The following is an 18,249-nucleotide window of genomic DNA, read 5'->3' on the forward strand; positions in this document are numbered from 1 at the left end:
AAACATACTAAAAAGTACACAATTTTACATATTAAGAACTACACCATCTTTAACATGTCCAAATAATATCAAATTTTTACTCTAATGATAGCATTTTTTACCACAAAACTAATTATATTATTTTCATAATTTTTTTAACGATATTTTTTTGACAAATGAAATGTAAAAGTTTGATATAAAAATTGGAAATATCACTTGAATATTATTTAGGAAATATACATATTATAATAATTAAAAGATTATCCACTTTATTTTTACATCAAAAATTATACTTTCCTAAATTTATTTTTGATGATGTGGACGCTCTCAAATCGCTCGAAAAAACTCTCTTTTATATATATATATATAGATTAGGGATTTAAGTCGGATTTTAATGATGGATTATGTGCTAATGAATGATAAATAATATACAGGTGAGATGATTATGGTGTTATAACAAAGAATTAACGAAATCAAATGAAAACAATTAAAGAGGACGAATTACAGAGGACGAAGGAAGAAGAAAGGAAGCAGGAACTGCGGCAGCCTTACGAAGAGGCGCAGCAGACACTGCGCTCCTTCGAAGAGGCGCAGAAGTTGCTGCGTCCTTTCTCGACGGTTATCTTCTGCTAATCCGTAAAAAGGGTTTTAAACGAGGTTTTATAAATCGGTTTTAAGAGGTGTTTTCGACATAAATCTTACATGGTGATTACAAAAAAGTAATAACAATAAATAAAAGAGAGATTTACACCCTCAGACTTACATGTTTGACGAAACGAGATGAACTAAGTTTACGATTAGTGATGCTCGACTCGAATGTTAGATTAATTAAGTTGATTGATGTGGAGTTGGTCAAATTGGTCGGTCATGCAAACGAGGTTGGTACTCAGAAGGATCCGAGTTTACGTGGTCGAATGTTCAAGCACGTAGACGCCAAAAAGTAAGAACGTGGTCTAGGATGCAAAGGGAGAAGAGAAAGGCGGATACTCGCGTGAGAAATATGAGGAGCGAAGGCTCCTATTTATACTAATCACGTGAAGGAATAGGGTTTTCGGAGAGACTTTGGAAGTGAATCTCGAAAAGATATGTAAAAGATACGAAAAACACGCAGAAAAGAACCTGGGAAGAGGCGCAGCAGTCACTGCGTCTCTTGGAAGAGGCGCAGCACCAGGTGGTTTCTTCCTGCGGAAGAAAGATTTCCGTGTTTAAGTTATGGAATGACGGGATAATTTGGTTTTCCTTAATATTTTGTATGAATGTTACGGAAAATTGTTTACCAAAGAATAAAAGATTGTGAAATATTTATAAAATATGGAATAGAAATATCCGGAACATTCTAGAACATTCCGACTCGGGATTTAACGGTTATCAGAAAATGAAGACGGTTTTAGGCCCGGACTCCAAATGTACTCTAATTACTGTCAAAACGACCGTATCGGCGCGTAGATGACAACTAAGAGGTAGACATCAGTGTTTGAGCAATCACTTGACGATAAACTTACGAACTGTCACAAATCGTTCCGCGTATCAAACATGCGGCCCAATCATCATCGGGTGGTTTGCGGGAGGTGCAGAAATGAGGTATCTACAGCAGGGCTACACACTTCGGTGTGTAGTCGGTTACTGTGTGAGATCGGGAGACCGGGGATGGAGGATGATCAGCCGGTTACATGGTTTGTTTGTCTTATCTTGATTGAACGGTAGAATCGACCCGGTTGTTGTTTTGTAAAACCTGCGGTGATCCACTCGGGGATGGTGAGCAGATTGTGACAGGTAATGCAGATGTTTAGCTATGGGACAGTCATGGGGAGTCACCACTCGATTCTAGCTTCCGTCGTCAAAAGACTTTGCTTACATTTTGTATCGAATAATTAATGTCAAATATTCTTTGCATCGGTTTTTAAAAATAATACTCCGTATATAAATTTTATGAACTAAATTTATAGGATATGAACTGAACTTATTGAATCTGAACTGGACTGAACTTATAGGATATAAACCGAATCGAATCAACTTATAAAGATCTCGAATCGAACTTATACGATCCGAATCGAATCAACTTATAGGATTTGAACTGAACTGAACTTATTGGATCTGAACTGAACTTATAGGATCTGAACTGAACTGAACTTATAGGATCTGAAGTGAACTTAAATTAAGTGACTTTAAGTCCAAAAGAACCGGCCCTATATTAGTAATTTGGAGGCAATGTATAACCGCTTGTCCGCTCCTACATAATTCCGTAACAAGAGAGAAGAAAGAGATTGTTGTTGCATTTCAGGAGGTTCAATTCAACAACTTCTTGCCTACTCTCTCTCTGTCGTCACTACCTAACTATACTCAATTCTAGGGTTTGTGTTTTCCCCCAAATTATCACTCTATTTCATTCATTCACGCATTCTCTCCTTTCTACTTAATTTATCAACACTACTGTACGAATTCTACTCTTGATTTTCGATTCACTCTCATAATCACATGTTAACTGTATTTAATTGTGAATTTTCAGTGGTTTGAGCTGCGCAACAATGGCGGAATATCGTCTTTTCGTAGGAGGCTTAGGTTGGAATATCTCCCAAAGACACTTAGAAAATGCGTTTTCTCGTTACGGCAAAATCCTTGATACTCTGGTTAGTTTTTCCGATTATTGTTCTATTTAGCTTAATTAATTGCTTCAATTTAACATATTCTGTTTTACTCCGTATTATTTATGTTTTATTTTAATCTAGGTTTTACATGAATATGTGTATGGTGACCTTCTGAATTTGTTGATTTTTGGAAGTATTGCCTCGGTCTCATTTAATTGTATACGTTTTTCAAAATTCTCGTAAACAGACACGTTATCCCACTGGGTCCTTAGCTAGTTATTACGGACTTGGGGTTGTATATTAGTCCACTAGATTATTAGCTAACGACTATCTCATTTAAGCGCGTGTTCTGGAGTCGGTCTCATCTAGTTTCTGAGAAATCCGTATGTTTTTGGCTTTGAATGAAGTGTTTAAGTGCCGTACCATGGCAGACAACTAGACACGGATAGAGAGATAATTGATGAGTTAGACTAACTTAAGCTATTAGTGACTACTCATTGGGAACTTGTAGATTTTTGAACTTAAGTGGATCTAGATACGTTGATGACTTGGTTCACAGTGAATTATAGGTATTTGTTGATTATAATGGTTAAAAATTATTAGTGGTAGTTTTGTTAGGTAAATACTTTTTCAGTGATGTTGGTGGGCTTCTGTTTGGGATTACTTTATTCTACCCATTTCTTTTGAAGGACGACTATTACTTCAAGGTTTTCATAGTTTTAATTCCCTTGTAATCATTAGAAGGTTTCTGTGGAATGCTTTTGAGCTAGTTTCATGTTGGTACACATTCATGGTGTGCATATAATTTTTGGAACTGTGGGAAAGGAAGGTGCCACATTTTTTTACGTATTTCGGTTAAGAGGAAACTGTGCATTGGAAGAGACAGTAAAGCTCAGTGGGACAACTGAAGGCACTGAAAACATTCGAACACATGCATATACTTGCTGTTACATGATTGGTGTTATGTAGCGCTTGCTTACATGAGTGGTGTTGTGTAGCGCACATCTTTGGCCTTGGAATTCGAACATTTTTCGATTGATCCACGATGGAAATTATGGCACAAGCTCCTTATGACTGAACTTTCTCAATGAAAAGAAGCCATTTTGCTGTTATTATCTTTTAGTTTACTTGTGTTTTTAGTTCAACAGCAAATTATCCTAACACGTTTCGTTTTGATTTTCAAGATCGATTTTAAATAAATCAGTCTTTTCTTGTTTTTTCGCCTCATTTATGGATTTTATTCTCGGTAAATGACAAGTATCTCAAGGACGTTACTAATGTTAGTAAATCAAGTGAGCGGAAGCACTAGGGATCACCTTTAATGGATTGTAATAGGTTGGAAGATATTTACCATGTTAAGCGTTTGGTTTTGCACTTGGGTCCGGGTTTTGCATCTGCCTCGTCTATGGATGATGTTATCGTCTGCACATGACAATTATGTAACAGTCTTTAAGTTTCGATTATGAAACAACCAAGTTGTCTTGGGCCTAAATGATGTTTATTTCCCAAACCTAGCCTTGGTGCTATGTAACTAGTCTTAATTGGTTATGAAACAACCAAGGTCTCTTGGCCTCAATGATGTTTCTCTCTCAAAGCTAGCCTTGGTGTTTTGTCCTAGGATACCCTCCCTTAGCTAAGAGGCTTGTTAATCTAATGCTAAAATAACTCTGGAGGAGTTTGTTATTAGCTAAGAGTAATTAGAGATCTAAGTGAATAGAATTACCTTTCAGATGGCATTCCATGGGGTATTTGTAGAGCTCCCAGTAATGCCTGGTCATGTGGGCTGCCAGGCCTTCGTCATCTGTCGTGCTTAGGGGTTAGATTGATTGTAGGGGGCCAATTCATCCTGCCAAATGTGGTTGCTACTTAGATAATGTGTCTGGAGACCAAGCTCATTTTGTCAGCTCAGCTTTTTATTGAGGTTTTGGTGGTTGGCATCATTAATTGATCAAGTTAGCTGATACACTTAAAATTCTTGGGTCAATGCATTGTAATAAGTGAATCCATAAAATGTTTACCTAATTTAAGCATCTGGTTTGACACTAGTGTTCTGATTTTGCACTTGCCTAATCCATGGATCATGCTATTCTCAGCAAATGACATGAAGCTTAAGCATGTAACTAATCTTGATAAATTAAGTAAGCCGAATCACTAGGGTTTCGTCTTGAGCGTCAAATTGTAATAGGTGATTGTAAAAATATATTTACCAAGTTGAGCTGTTAGCTCTTTCTTTTCTTATACTTCTTTTATTCTTTTTTCCTTCCCTACATAATCATAAATCTTATCTACTTTGTCAACTTCCCAGATGTTTGTTCATGTTAGAAAAAATCATTTTATATTTTAGACTAAGGCTTTGCTGTTTTTGATGGTTTCAACTTCCAAACGTGGTTAAAGATACTTGAGCGTGGTCGAAGATTGCTTGTACGTATTGGTTTATACTGTAAAAGGGCAGTGTGTGATGAGTGGATGTGCCTGGTAATAGTTCAATTGTTCAAAAGGTGATAGATAAATGTTACTCTTGTGGTACTTTTAGAGCATAAAATACGTTATAAATTCAAATGTAGAGTATAATGCTTTTATTGATTGGTTTTGAACTTTTGGTTTGGATAATAATAGTGCATTTTGTGTAGCAAAGCTTTTGCCCACCTCTTAATGCTACCCGGTGACTTTTTCTTATTCCCTATATTTAATATAGCCCGAGCTTCTGGCCTGTTGTGTTGGATGATCCTGTAGAGCTTCAAGCTTTGTTTGTGGTAATAGGCTCATGTGATTGCGTCAATGTAAATGGCTGATGATGCTCTATGATTCTGTAATACAATGTTTGTCATTGTTTTAGGTCATGATGGACAGGAATACTGGTCGTCCTCGTGGGTTTGGGTTCGTAACATTTGCGGATCGCAGAGCCATGGAAGATGCTATGAGGGATATGCATGGTAGAGAGTTAGATGGCCGGATTATATCTGTGAATAAGGCAGAGCCAAGGTTAGGGACTGAAGATGCGTATGATGCTTATGGCGGTGATCGTAGATCAGGTGCCAGGGAGAGCTTTAGGGGAGATAGGGTGTCTGGACCGGGACAAGGACCAGGACCAGGACCTGATGAGTGTTTTAAGTGTGGCCGTCTTGGGCATTGGGCTAGGGACTGCCCTTCCAGTGGCAATATCAGGTACTCGTCACCAGCGGAATATAGCAGGGCAGATCTTCATGGAGATCGTGATTATGATCGTTATGGCGGAGGACGCTATGAGAGTCGAGAGCGTATCGATAGCCGAGACGGTTATGGGACACGTGATCACTTTAGTGATGAAAGGTATCAACCTGTTGGTGACCGCTTAGGTGATAGGTTTTCTGATCGATACCCCCACAATGGATATGGGCGAGAGAGGGATTATGAGCGAGATGTAGGGCTTAGAGTTCCTGAAAGGTATGGTGGGGGTGGTGGGCCAGTCCGATATGATAAAGGAAGCTACAGAGACCGAGCTCACCCTTATGAGGCTCCTCGTAGAAGCAATCGGCGCTGAAGTCAGCGATGGAATATGTCTCAAGTGCAGTGCAAGACTTTTGGTTTAATTAGTCAGATTTACAGCTGGTAGCCTGGTAGTTTGTAAGTATGTGCAGAAATGTCAGATGTAGTGTGTTCTGCTGATCTAGCTTCTGTTCATATTCTGCCCAGATTATCTTTGTTTTATGCAGTGCTTGTTGGACAAATTAGATCTGAACCGTGATAGCGATTCTGCAGTATGTTTAAGCAACGTGGATTAGTAAGTTGATCTAGTTTATGTATCATGCTATTCCAAACATGATTGGCCGTTAGTATGATAACTCTGATGTTTTGGTTGCAAAGCTTGAGCTCTTAGTTCAGTATTTTTGAGCAATCCGACGACAGCAGCTAATTGGTATGAAGCAGTCGGTCCTGGCAGTGAGGTTTTGCTGCTCTTTTGAACTTCAGTTGGTCATTGACAGCTCTTCTTCGATATGTAACTCCCCGAAATTCCATGCTCTAGTATTTGCAGTTGCGTAGGTATGTGCAGTCTGTGTCACCTTATCTGTTGTTCTGGCATCTTAGCAACCTGGCTCGTATTTCATCAGCTATTCTGTTGCTTCTGGCTGTGGTATTTTTTGTTGTATTGATATGAGAGACATCCTTACGAAATTTGGCGCTTGAGATGGAGCCTAGTTGTAGGTATTGGACTATCGAGGATGAGTTATTTCTGTCCTTGTAAATGATGCGCATCAGTTCGGATAATTGGGTTTTTGGTGACGCTGTGGTGTTTAGAAATGGTCAGGTGGCATCGATGAGAACTACATTAGTTTGAGCTGGTAATCTGAATCAAGTTGTGAGATTTTTGCTCGGCTTGGCTGGTTACTTGACCGAGATCACAGAATCATTGCTTGTTTTTTTGCCATCTGTAGCTTGTGTAGCTAATATCTTTGCTAACTGAAGAGTTTCCTGAAACTTAAGAGATAACGGGAGAACCCCTAGCTTTTCAACAGATTTCTGATGTAGTTTAGGCTCTCCGAATGCTCAATTGTGCTTTTCTGTTTATTTTTGGTTCTAATCAGTCAAATATTTCTCTCTATTATTTCTCATTTTATTTCACTCTGGACTGGGTATTTATTTCTCTTCCCTTTAAATCTTCCATTGCTTTGCGTTGCATTAATTACGATTCATGTTAGCCAATCCTAAACTATTCTGGGACCAGGACGTTGCTGCGGATAAATACTCCGGAGCTCGATTAGTTTCTGCTAAACAAGAAATAAAGAACATAACCAATACAGGGAACAAGGGAATACCGGACCATATCTGCTTTTGCGCCATGACAATCTCACGCGAATTACGAGGACCTACACATATTAGTACAGTATACCGGGGTCCCCGGCCAGAACCACACGTGCAAGTTTCCCTGCATGTGGCTCGTCCGTGCTTTCCGAGACGCTGCCCGTGACTCAAAGATGGGATAAGACCGCACACTTTCGTGTTCAGAGCATTGTCCGAGTGAGTAGGCAGCGCCTACCAAACAAAACTCTCTTGAAGAGGCTGCGCTGGTTCCTTTTCGGCTAAAGCGCCTTATTTAGTTTAGATGTTTTTTAGCAGGAAAGTCTAGGTTGGCTCCCAGCTCCATCTCGGCCGGGAATAGTTTTTCCAAAATATTATTGAGCTTTCCAAAATTTCCAGAAATATGGTTAGATGATTTCCGTAGTTGAACCTAGTGACTTTGGTCCCGAACACTTGAAATGGTGGACCAGCTAAGACCGACTGGTTAGTTGTCTGGTACTTTGTTTGATTACTTGATTAGTCTTCTGCATATTTGCCACTATGCTCAGCCTTTTTCCATTTTGATCGTGGACAAAGATCCACAATTATTTGGGTTTTTAGATATGCTATTTTTGATTCAGCTGTCGTTAATGGACAGCCCAAAACTATCTGTTGGATGTCTGAAAGATTAGACATCCAAGCGTTATTTTAAATTTTTTCCAAAATCCTTTTAGAAAAAAAAAATAACATAATCCAATTTTGAATCCAATCCTCCTCCTTTCTCTGACTGCTTCCATATTTTTCTTCTAACTCCTCTCTATCTTCATCCATCATCCAGTTAATGAATCATATTCTCCTTTAATTTATTATAATTAATTGAATATATGGAACAAATCATATGACATGACTCGTGATAAAAAAAAAAAAAAATTTATCCAAAATTTTTAATGCATGAAAATAGTTGAAGCTCTCATTATTTTTACATTAGCTCATATTTTTATCTTTATAGCTCATATTCTTATGTGCTCGTATTTTAAAGCTCTTGATCCCTTTAAGCTCGTATTATTTTTAAATTAGCTCGTATTCTTATATTAATAGTTCATATTCTTATGCGCTCGTATTTTTAAGCTCGTAATCCTTCAAACTCGTATTCTTTTTATATTAACTCGTATTATTATCTTAATAGCTCGTATTCTCATGTGCTTGTATTTTTAAGTTCGTGATTCTTTTAAGCTCGTAATCTTTTTACATTAGATCATATTCTTATCTTAATAGCTCGTATTCTTATGTACTCGAATTTTTGAACTTGTATTCTTCTAATAATAGTTCGTATGATTGGTGTAAAAATTTACCTTAAAAGTATTATTAGATCCATTTTTCCTTCTTGATGATGATGTAAATTGCTTCTCGTTCACCAAAATATTATTAGATGCGTTTTTCCTCTTTGATTATGATGTCAATTGATTTCTTTTCACCATATTAGGATCAGAATTACGGATCGTTTAAGAGAAATTTAGAGAAGAGAAAGAGGGGGTAGGGTTTGTCGACTGGAGACTTGGAGAGAAATCAGAATTAGGGAAAAATGGAGATGTGTAGATTTTTTTTTTTTTGGGCTTAAATAGTTTAATATGTAATATATGGGCCTGTTGTACAATGCTACTGTACAACAGGTTGTAGGATCCTATTTGTGGTTAATGGAGGCACTAATATACCGTTATTTAGGGATGAAGTACTTGTGATTTTAAATTTGTGGCGTGTTTGGGATCTTAGAATTGGATTTGAATTCCATAATTGAGACAATTCAAGCGTTTAGGAGCCCCTAGAATTTGGAATTGGAATTAGACTCAATTCCCTATCAATTCCATCTTAGTTAAAATTTGGCACTCTCAAATTTCTACCATATAGTAGCCATTTCAATTCCATTACTACTTGATTACGGTTTTTTGTGATGCAAGTTTCATCGCAATTTTTTTTATTTATGATTTTTTTTAATCGCAAATATTTTCCGTCACAAGATTTATTTTTTCCTAATAATAAACTCAAAAAAAATTTTTGGTGACTTCGACCCATACGTGACCCGCCCAATTCCAATTCCAATTCCAATTCCATGAGTTCCCAAACGCCAATGAGAAATTGAAATCCGGAATCGAATTCCATGTGATCTCCAAACGAATTTTTGGAATTGGATTTGGAATTGAATTCAAACATTTTGATTTCTACAATTGAAATCATGAAAATGAAATCAATTCCGGGTATCCAAACTAGAGGTGGCAAACAATGACACGACACGAACCCGACACGAAATTAACGGGTTTGAGTTGAGACTTAATGACCCATTTATGTAAGTGGGTCGACACGAACACGACACGATATTTAATTGGGCTGGGTTAGGGTTGACCTCTCTAAACACGAACCCGACACGAATGACCCGTTTACTAAATTAATCCTAATGTTTCTTGATCCTGCATCACATAAATATACTTAAACTTTCAAAATATGGACGTGACACAAAAACACGACACGAACCCGAAACGAAATTAATGGGTTAGGGTTGAGGGCTTGAGGCCTTATGACCCATTTATGTAAGTGGGTCGACACGAACACGACACGATACTTAATTGGGTCGGGTTTGGGTTGGAGGGATTGTGACCCGTTTACATGTGATACGAAACCGACACGACCAGATCTGTTTCTCAGGTCTAATCCAAACACTACCTTGAGTTTTTTCTCGAGGGCTAATAATCAATGCACGAAGCATTATAGCAAATAATCCGTAGGACGGTAGGAGCATCTGTTGTAAAAATAATTTGCATTTTATTTTGAAAAATATGAGTATGGGCTCTTTGAAGAGTTCGTACATTTGCAGAAGGTGTGCTTATATAAATAATTGGAACAATAGGAGTATTACGCAACACATTAAGGACCTAAAACAAGGAAGAAAACCCGTAACTGACCCAAAAAAATTATTTCCAATGAACTATCAAATATCATTACAAGAAGTGAAGCAACAATGTTGTCAAAATCCTCTTAATTACTTGTGTCTATATGATTAACCAAATCTACCAGTGATACGAGTTAAAATCCTCGATATAGAATACTTTTTGAAGAAGAGTACAATAATAACTTATAAACGAGACCAAAGATGGCACAAAATACGCTACTCCTTCATGATCATCTTCAAAAATGGTCTCTAATCTCGGAGCGCTCGAACACTTCCTCATTTGACGTAATGAGGGCACCGGAGCTGGTGCAGCTTCGACCAAGTTTTCCATATGCGTCATTTATTTTATTTTTTTCTTGGTGCGATCGATAATTCAGAAGTTAATGGTCTGATAATGTGTGTTGTTTTATTTGTTTGAAAACTTGAAAGAATAAACTGATGATTGTTGGCTTTAAAAAGAGACAAATTGAGGAGGAAAAGTTGGGTGATTTCTTGCAAAACAATGCAAGGAAAAACAATGTTTAAGAAGCAAGAATAACGTGGAGGAATTGGTCTACTTAAAGTGAGGTGGACGGTTCTGTTTGATGTAGCTAAGTTAAAGAATAATTGATTAGTCACAAATAAACTAAAGATTAGGCTCAAATTAAGGACGGGTCGGCCCACTAATAACATAGTTGAGCTTACGTGCTAACCATACTACTATAGGACGTAGGTCCATACCGCGTTAAAAACGTATTTAATTAGCATTACAAAAATATTTATTAAGCCGGTATTATTTATTTTAAGGCATCGTTTGGTTCATATGGGTGTTGAATTCCTGTGTTAATTTGCAATTCACTGGAATCTAACCCCGTATGAAATTCACATGAATTGACAAAAACATGTTTGGTTGCCTTGAAGGAGTTTGATTTTCCCATGAATTAAACTCCCCCATATTGTTTGGTTGAAATATGTCAATTCACCTGATTTTAATCTCTAATTACCAATATATCCCTTCGTAATATTAATAACACATAATCTCTCTTTTTAAGAGGGCAAATGAGTAAATTTAATTAGCAAATGATGTAGGAGTTTCCAATGACCAATGAGGGGGTGGGTAATTAAACTCCCCCATTATGTTGGAATTGGAAACTCCAAGGGAGTTCTAAACTCCACCATTTTACAATAAAATGGGCAACCAAACAAGCTTTAGAAAACACAATTCATGGGATTATGAAATTCCCATGAATTAGGAAGGTAACCAAACGAGGTCTTAAGTTTAAGACATGTTAAATATATCCATGTAGGATGAATAAGATAAAAGCATAATGCGAAGAGAGATAAGAGATTTGTCCTATATACAATTCATGGACTATACAACCAGTTGTATATGTTGTACGGTGTAGAATCCGAGCTTTGTGATAAAGTATCCGAGCTTTATGTTAAAGAATATGAGCTTTATTAGAAAGTATTGAGTTCATCCATTTACACATTAAAAACATGAACTTTAAATTAGCTCAGAAAAAATACACATAAGCTCGAATTCTTATACTTGGGTGTACCATGCTTATGGTAGAACTGGATGTATAATCCTATTTGTGCAACTATGTGAGGTGATATTTAACCCGTCTGTTTAAACAAGACTAGCTGAATTAATATAGACTGTGTATATATTTATATTTTTCTTTTACTTTTTAGTGTACTAATAACTACGGAATATAGATTTTAAATTAACAGTTCATTAAAATGGCAAATTCACTAAGATATTTTACTTTACTTGTTAGTCTATTATGTCTAAGAAGAGGGTGGTATAATAGAAGCGGTAAAATGCTTAATCATGTACATGATTGAGTAAATCATATATCTCATTAAGAGCATCCGCAAAGGTGGAAATCAAGCTCCCCATATACACTCTCTTTCCTTATATGGGGCTCCTCATTGTTGCATCAACCTCCCCAACATTTGGGGCTCCACTGTTTTTAGGGAAGGTCCCCAAAAGAAAAGTAAGGCAATTTGTGTTACTTTTGGGGAGGTTCCCAAATTTTTGTGTGTGAATTGGGGAACCTCATTGTTGCATAGATGTAGTTATGAAATGGGGAGGGTAAATGGAAAAGTTAGTGGAAAATGAGGTGGACGAATAAGAAAAAGAAAGAGAAAATATGGGGAGCCTCACCTTTGCGGATGCTCTAAAGAGCGATTCCCATAAAAAAATCTCCAAAATTTCGCGCCTAAAACACTATACCCTATAGTACAGCCAAACATGTTCTTGAAAATATTAGAGAATTCGAAAGCTCACAAGCTGCATAGATTTGTCGTACATAAAATTTTTCTCTGGACATTTTATGGAAAAAAGAGTAATTTTTTTATGATAAAAGGTCGTGGCTAAATTTTTTTTATCATTACAAATAAATTATAAAATAATACAATTAGCTTCGTGTACAAGATAACTTAACAATGATAAATATTTTTGTAAAAGAAGAGTAAGATATTATCTTATCATACAAGTTCGAACTGCCCACGAGCTTCTAGAGCCGAGTTGACGTTAACTCGCCTTGACTCGTTAAGTTATCAAGCCGAGTACGATATCGAACCCAACTCGTATAAACCGAGCTTTGACCGAGTCGAGCTTAAGCTGAGCGAGCTATCTCGTTTCATTATCACCCATACTTTTGGCCGATTTGAATACATTTGCTTAAATTGCTTCTCACTTTGGATGATTAGCAATAATTCTTCTTACCTATTCTTAAAGGTGAAAGAGAGCCTCTTCATTATGAATTACTATTCCCCGTTTTCAAACAAAATTCCACTGAAATTGAGCATAAATTACAAACAACTAAAACTTTGAAAAACAATTGAGCCCAGAATACACACCAAGTTCGACCTATAACAATTATTCATGTAATCGAATAGTTGAGTATATATAATTTTAAACGAAAGCTTTAACCCGAAATGATTTAGAATCGAGGAACAAACCATGTTGGTGCGTACAATGAGGAACGAGTATCATCGCCGTCATAGAATCGCATTATACGACTCGATTTGACATCAAATACGCCCATATTTTCATGTCCACCAAACTTTGTTGCCTTCAACTCATACGCACTCACCTCATCGGTAAAATATATACAAGAGCTTTGCAAACATTTGGTATGCGCTACGGAAACAGACATAGAAGAGTTATCACCTACGAACAATGCCACGTCACCCAAATCTTCAACATTCTCCCAATTTTTGTCTATATGATTAAGTTTCAACACTTCAAATTCAGTTGTTCGGTAAACAATGTCATAATCATTCCCCACCTCTTCCGTGTGTCGTAACACCATAAGAAGATGGGAAACTAATGTTGGCCTTGGTGATTGGATTAAATAGTTGAACGGTTAAGTCGAGTTTAGGCATTGCAACCCAGCCGTAAGGTGATCCCCAACACCTTGCTCCAAACGTTTCTGGAAGTTTTTGTCTGTAAGACTTATTTTCATTGTTAAGATTCAAGATCTTTCGAACGCAGTCTGGATTATCTTTAGTGTTTTCGGCAAGTAACAACCATGGTACTAGTGGTTTAGCCCTCCATAGGTGCTTTATTGAGGACAAAACACGATTCCAGGACCAACAAACAACGGAAAAATAAATAAAATCTTCAAAAGTTTCCAACCTGAATGCAATGGCGGTAAGAAGATCGAGAGGCAATGCAGACCAATTTTCAGCCATCTACTAGCAGCGGTAAGAAACATAAAATTAAACAGAGACCTCTGTTACCATCTAATAGCAGCGGGGTATTAAATTCAAATATTAAAGAAGCTGAAAGTTTAGACTTGAAATATTACACAAGAGTGATAATTAAAATTAAGAATTTTTGAACAAGTCTCCCTAGGACGGCACTATCCGTCTTAAGCTTTACGGGTCAAGTTCATACACTTGCAGAGGGAAGAACAATATTTTTGTCTCATATACATAAATGGTACGGACAAATAGTAGCGTCTTAAATGAGAATTTGTGAATTATAAAAATTATAATCAGTAATAATTATAATTAAAATTAAAAAAAAAATAAAGAAAAGGAAAAATGGAGAAACATGCAGTTAATCGAGCATCTATATTAGCCATGCAACCGGATCTATTTTTATTACTCGCTCTGTTCCGGTCATTTGTTGTCCTTTTCCATTTTGGGGTGTCTCAATCATTTGTTGTTCTTTCTATTTTAAAAATGAATTTGATACGTAATTTGATCATTCACACTCAATTTATTCCACTTGTCATTTAGTACCTCCCCTTTTCTTGATCTTTGTGCCAAAATCAAAGGACAACAAATGACCGGGACGGAGGGAGTATTATATTATTGATGGGGCATATTCTGCACCGCTGACCAAGTCAACACACCGAGCAAGGTCAAGGATATCCACAGCAAGTCAACGACTTAGACTGCCTAGCCGATGCGGCCCATCGGCCTGATAGCCAGGGTCTCGGCATGGCAACCCGCCAGCCGGGGCACATATCCGCGTACTCACATCCAAGACCCTCGGCCGGCCTGCCGTAGGTCTATCGGCCGAGGGTAGAACGGTCTTTCCACCTGATAAGCCACTTGGCCACTTGGCCACTACGTGACAAAAGGTGAAGGACTATAAATACTCCTCAACCTTCATTGAGGAAAGGATCCCCACAACAAAACCTAAATACACTATTCATCTGGTAATATCTCCCTTATCTCTCTACAATACACCTCTAGCCAAGTATCACAGCTTAATCCTTTAAGTTTACTGACTTGGGCGTCGGAGTGAGTACGCTTGGCACAAAGCCAAGCCCTCAGTTCGTTCATTGTTGCAGGAAAGGCCGCGAGGAACGATAAGGACGAGAAGAATCCAACCAAAGACATTATTCTACAAGCCACGGGTGGTAACGATACTTGCTCTGGAATTACACCCGGAACAATTGGCGCCGTCTGTGGGGAGAGACACTAGAAGCCAGTCACATTCATTCCCAAACAAAAAAAAAAAAACAAACAAAAACCCACCCAAAAAGCTAAGAAGATGTCAAAAGAACAAGAGGTGTTCGTAACCGAAGAGTCCACAAAAGGGACTTAAAAGTAGGAGATCTGGTCCTAAGGAAGTCAGCTGCCACCAACAAAGGAAACATCCATGGCAAGTTGACGGCCAACTGGGAGGGTCCCTACAAGGTAGTTGAAGAAATGAGGCCGGGTACATACCGGCTGACGGACATGGGAGACGTACCTTTGATGAGCCATTGGAACACCGACAATCTCAGAAAATACTTTGTATAACAGCGGAGTTGCCCAAAACAATTGTTGGCACCCCAATGCATATTCATATCTAATGAGGAGTCATCCAAGTTTTTCATCAAAGTGTTAATCCACCCCAATCAGAAGGCATACTAACATATGTACACAGCAGACAGAGCCAAAACCTCGATCATCCCGGCCTTTAACGGGAGTGACGGGGGGACGAGCCGATATGCTAACATATGTTCAACGGAGGCCAAAACGTAAACTCCGTTGCCCCGGTAACTGGCCGGGAAGAGACGAGTGAAACGCGACTGCCCTCGGCAAATTAAGACCGAGCTTAAAGACGTTAAACACCGTTGAGATACGCATTCTAACTGCCTCGGCCAAGCCGAAGGTAAAACGAAAAGCGCTCAATTAGTTAACGAATCGCCCTCCAAATTAAGACCGAGCTTAAAAGACGTTAAACACAGTTGAGATACGCATTCTAACCGCTCGCCAAGCCGAAGGTAAAAACGAAAAGCGCTCAATTAATTAACGAATCGCCCTCGGCAAATTAAGACCGAGCTTAAAGACGTTAAACACAGTTGAGATACGCATTCTAACTGCCTCGGCCAAGCCGAAGGTAAAAACGAAAAGCGCTCAATTAATTAACGAATCGCCCTCGGCAAATTAAGACCGAGCTTAAAGACGTTAAACACGGTTGAGATACGCATTCTAATCGCCTCGGTGAAGCCAAAGGTAAAAACGAAAAGCGCTCAATTAATTAACGCCAGAAGACAAGTGAAGGGGTAAACCAAATGCCTCGGCCCAGCCAGAGGCAAAGCAAGCAAAATTCTCATTAAGAAAAAGATAACGAGTTACAAGAAGGAGAAACACAGACGACGGCCGTCCCCTTTGGGATAAGCCAAGACTCTACCTACCAAGGTCTTACAAAATACAAGGAAAAATAAAGCAAAAGGTTACGGACTGGTTCTTTGAAGCGCCAAAAGGATGGCAGGGAGAAAAGGCTTAATAGTTGGCCCCCGAATAGCTGAAGCTATCCGAGACGCCGGGTGAGCCTGGTGACGACCGCCCGTCTCCCTATGCCTCGTTGCTTTGCTGCCCTTACCGCCATCGCCGGCGTTACCCTCGGTGAGCGACTTAGATGCAATCTGGGCAGCCTTAGCATCCTCAGCTCTCTTGGCAGCCTTAGCATCCTCAGCTGCCTTATCCGCCGCAGCTTTCTTAGCAGCCTTAGCATCCTCAGCTGCCTTCAGTCTAGCGGACTCCTCCTTGGCCGCCTTCGTCTTCTCTGCAAGGGCCGCCTTTGCAGCGGTCGCCTCCTCCTCCTTCTTGGCCCTCACATCCTCGGCAGCCTTATCCGCCGCAGCCTTCTCTTTAGCCTCGAGCCTATCGTCGAACAAATCGTCAAATTTTGTCCACGAGAAAGGAGCCATCCTGGATAGACCTCATCTATCACCTCCCGAAAGCTTCTTCGGTCGTCCCTATATCGAGCACACATGCGAGGGAGAATCGTGCTTTGAAGTGTCTCAATATCCTTCTCCCTCTGGGCAAGGATAGCACTAGTCTCCCTATGCGACTCCGCTTGGAGCCGATACGCCCTTTTCGACTCCTCCCTTTGGGCGACAACAACGTCGTAGCCGCCCTTGTACTGTCCCGTTCCTCCTTCAACTTGGCGGCGGCGGAGAATCGCAGCCTCTACCTTGGCCTTCTCGGCCGACAAAGCAGCCTTCTCAATTTCCTCGACCCGCGCTTGTGCGGCAAGGAGGTCATGCTTAGCCTTCCCGCCACCCCTTTGCGGCAACAACATCGAGCCTCACCGCTCGATCAACGGTCCCGTCTCGGCCAAGGCCTTTTCTTGCTCCCTAATACGAGCCGCGGATCGGACCAAATCCCAATCCTCTTGCTCAGCCTTGTACCCTCCGCTGTGAGCTGGTCGTTGGATATCGACGCGAGTACGGAGTCGGCATTTTTCCCCGCCGTCCGCATAGGCCTCTTCTCAACTCGCCGCTCGAATTGGGGCGATCGCGCCGGTTGATCTACAAAAATTCAACCAAAGAGTCCACGTCAACGCGTTCATGGACATACCAGAGAGCCGGTCATCGGTATATCTAATGAGCCGGCTAAATCGTAGCCGCAAGTTAGACCTGTACGGAGGGGTTGCTCTTCTTGGCGGTTGACCCGTTTCCTCGGCTACCGCATTAACATGAGCGACGGAAGCAGAAGCATCGGTGGCATGGGTAGATCTTTTCCTCTTACGCCTAAGCGGAGATCCCTCAGCATCGGAATCCTCTCCATCGACAATGTCAACGACCTCCACCTCTGGTGGAGGCGGAACTGAGGTTGACACCGTCGCCGCCGTAGACTTGGCTTTTCGGACCCGGCGAGGCAAGGCCGCAGCTACCTTGGCCTGGGCCGCCGTCTCGTCCAAGCCCTTCAAGAGGTCAGTAGGCGACGGACGGCGGTCATGCACATCGACCTTCGGATTCTTCTCCTTAACGTTTCCGTCTTTGTCCAGCCCCATCTTCTCGAGGAGTTGCTCGCATGCGAACGGGACCAAAGTGCTCGTAAAAAGAAACAAAGTAAAACTTAGACGAAGGGACATGTCAAGAAACAAACAACGAAAAACATTAAAGCAGAAATGGGCCTCACACCGACCCCACTCACCCTGTGCTAGGGCCGGTATGAGGCCGACATAGCAAAGCGGCTCGTCCATCAAGATGACTTGCGTCGGGGGCAACCAAACCTTCGGCGCCCCATCATCGTCGACCTCGA

The 18,249-nt window shown here is 39.9% G+C and overlaps 1 protein-coding gene across 1 annotated transcript; it reads left to right on the top strand.

The window, feature by feature from the left end:
* Nucleotides 1-2,200: 2,200 nt before the first annotated feature.
* On the top strand, nucleotides 2,201-6,406 carry LOC141600135 (glycine-rich RNA-binding protein RZ1C). The gene is made up of 3 exons (XM_074420321.1): nucleotides 2,201-2,330; nucleotides 2,486-2,606; nucleotides 5,401-6,406. The coding sequence occupies exons 2-3, from the start codon at nucleotides 2,505-2,507 to the stop codon at nucleotides 6,082-6,084; spliced, it is 786 nt and encodes a 261-aa protein (XP_074276422.1). The 5' UTR covers nucleotides 2,201-2,330; nucleotides 2,486-2,504; the 3' UTR covers nucleotides 6,085-6,406.
* Nucleotides 6,407-18,249: the final 11,843 nt, after the last annotated feature.

This window comes from Silene latifolia, chromosome 1, assembly GCF_048544455.1.
Source record: "Silene latifolia isolate original U9 population chromosome 1, ASM4854445v1, whole genome shotgun sequence".
NCBI classification, from domain to species: domain Eukaryota; kingdom Viridiplantae; phylum Streptophyta; class Magnoliopsida; order Caryophyllales; family Caryophyllaceae; genus Silene; species Silene latifolia.

Excerpts from the sequence above, each read along its gene's own strand:
- LOC141600135 (XM_074420321.1), top strand. The coding sequence starts at position 2,505 with ATGGCGGAATATCGTCTTTTCGTAGGAGGCTTAGGTTGGAATATCTCC. Across the intron at positions 2,607-5,400 it reads GCAAAATCCTTGATACTCTG|GTCATGATGGACAGGAATAC; the intron begins GTTAGTTTTTCC and ends TCATTGTTTTAG.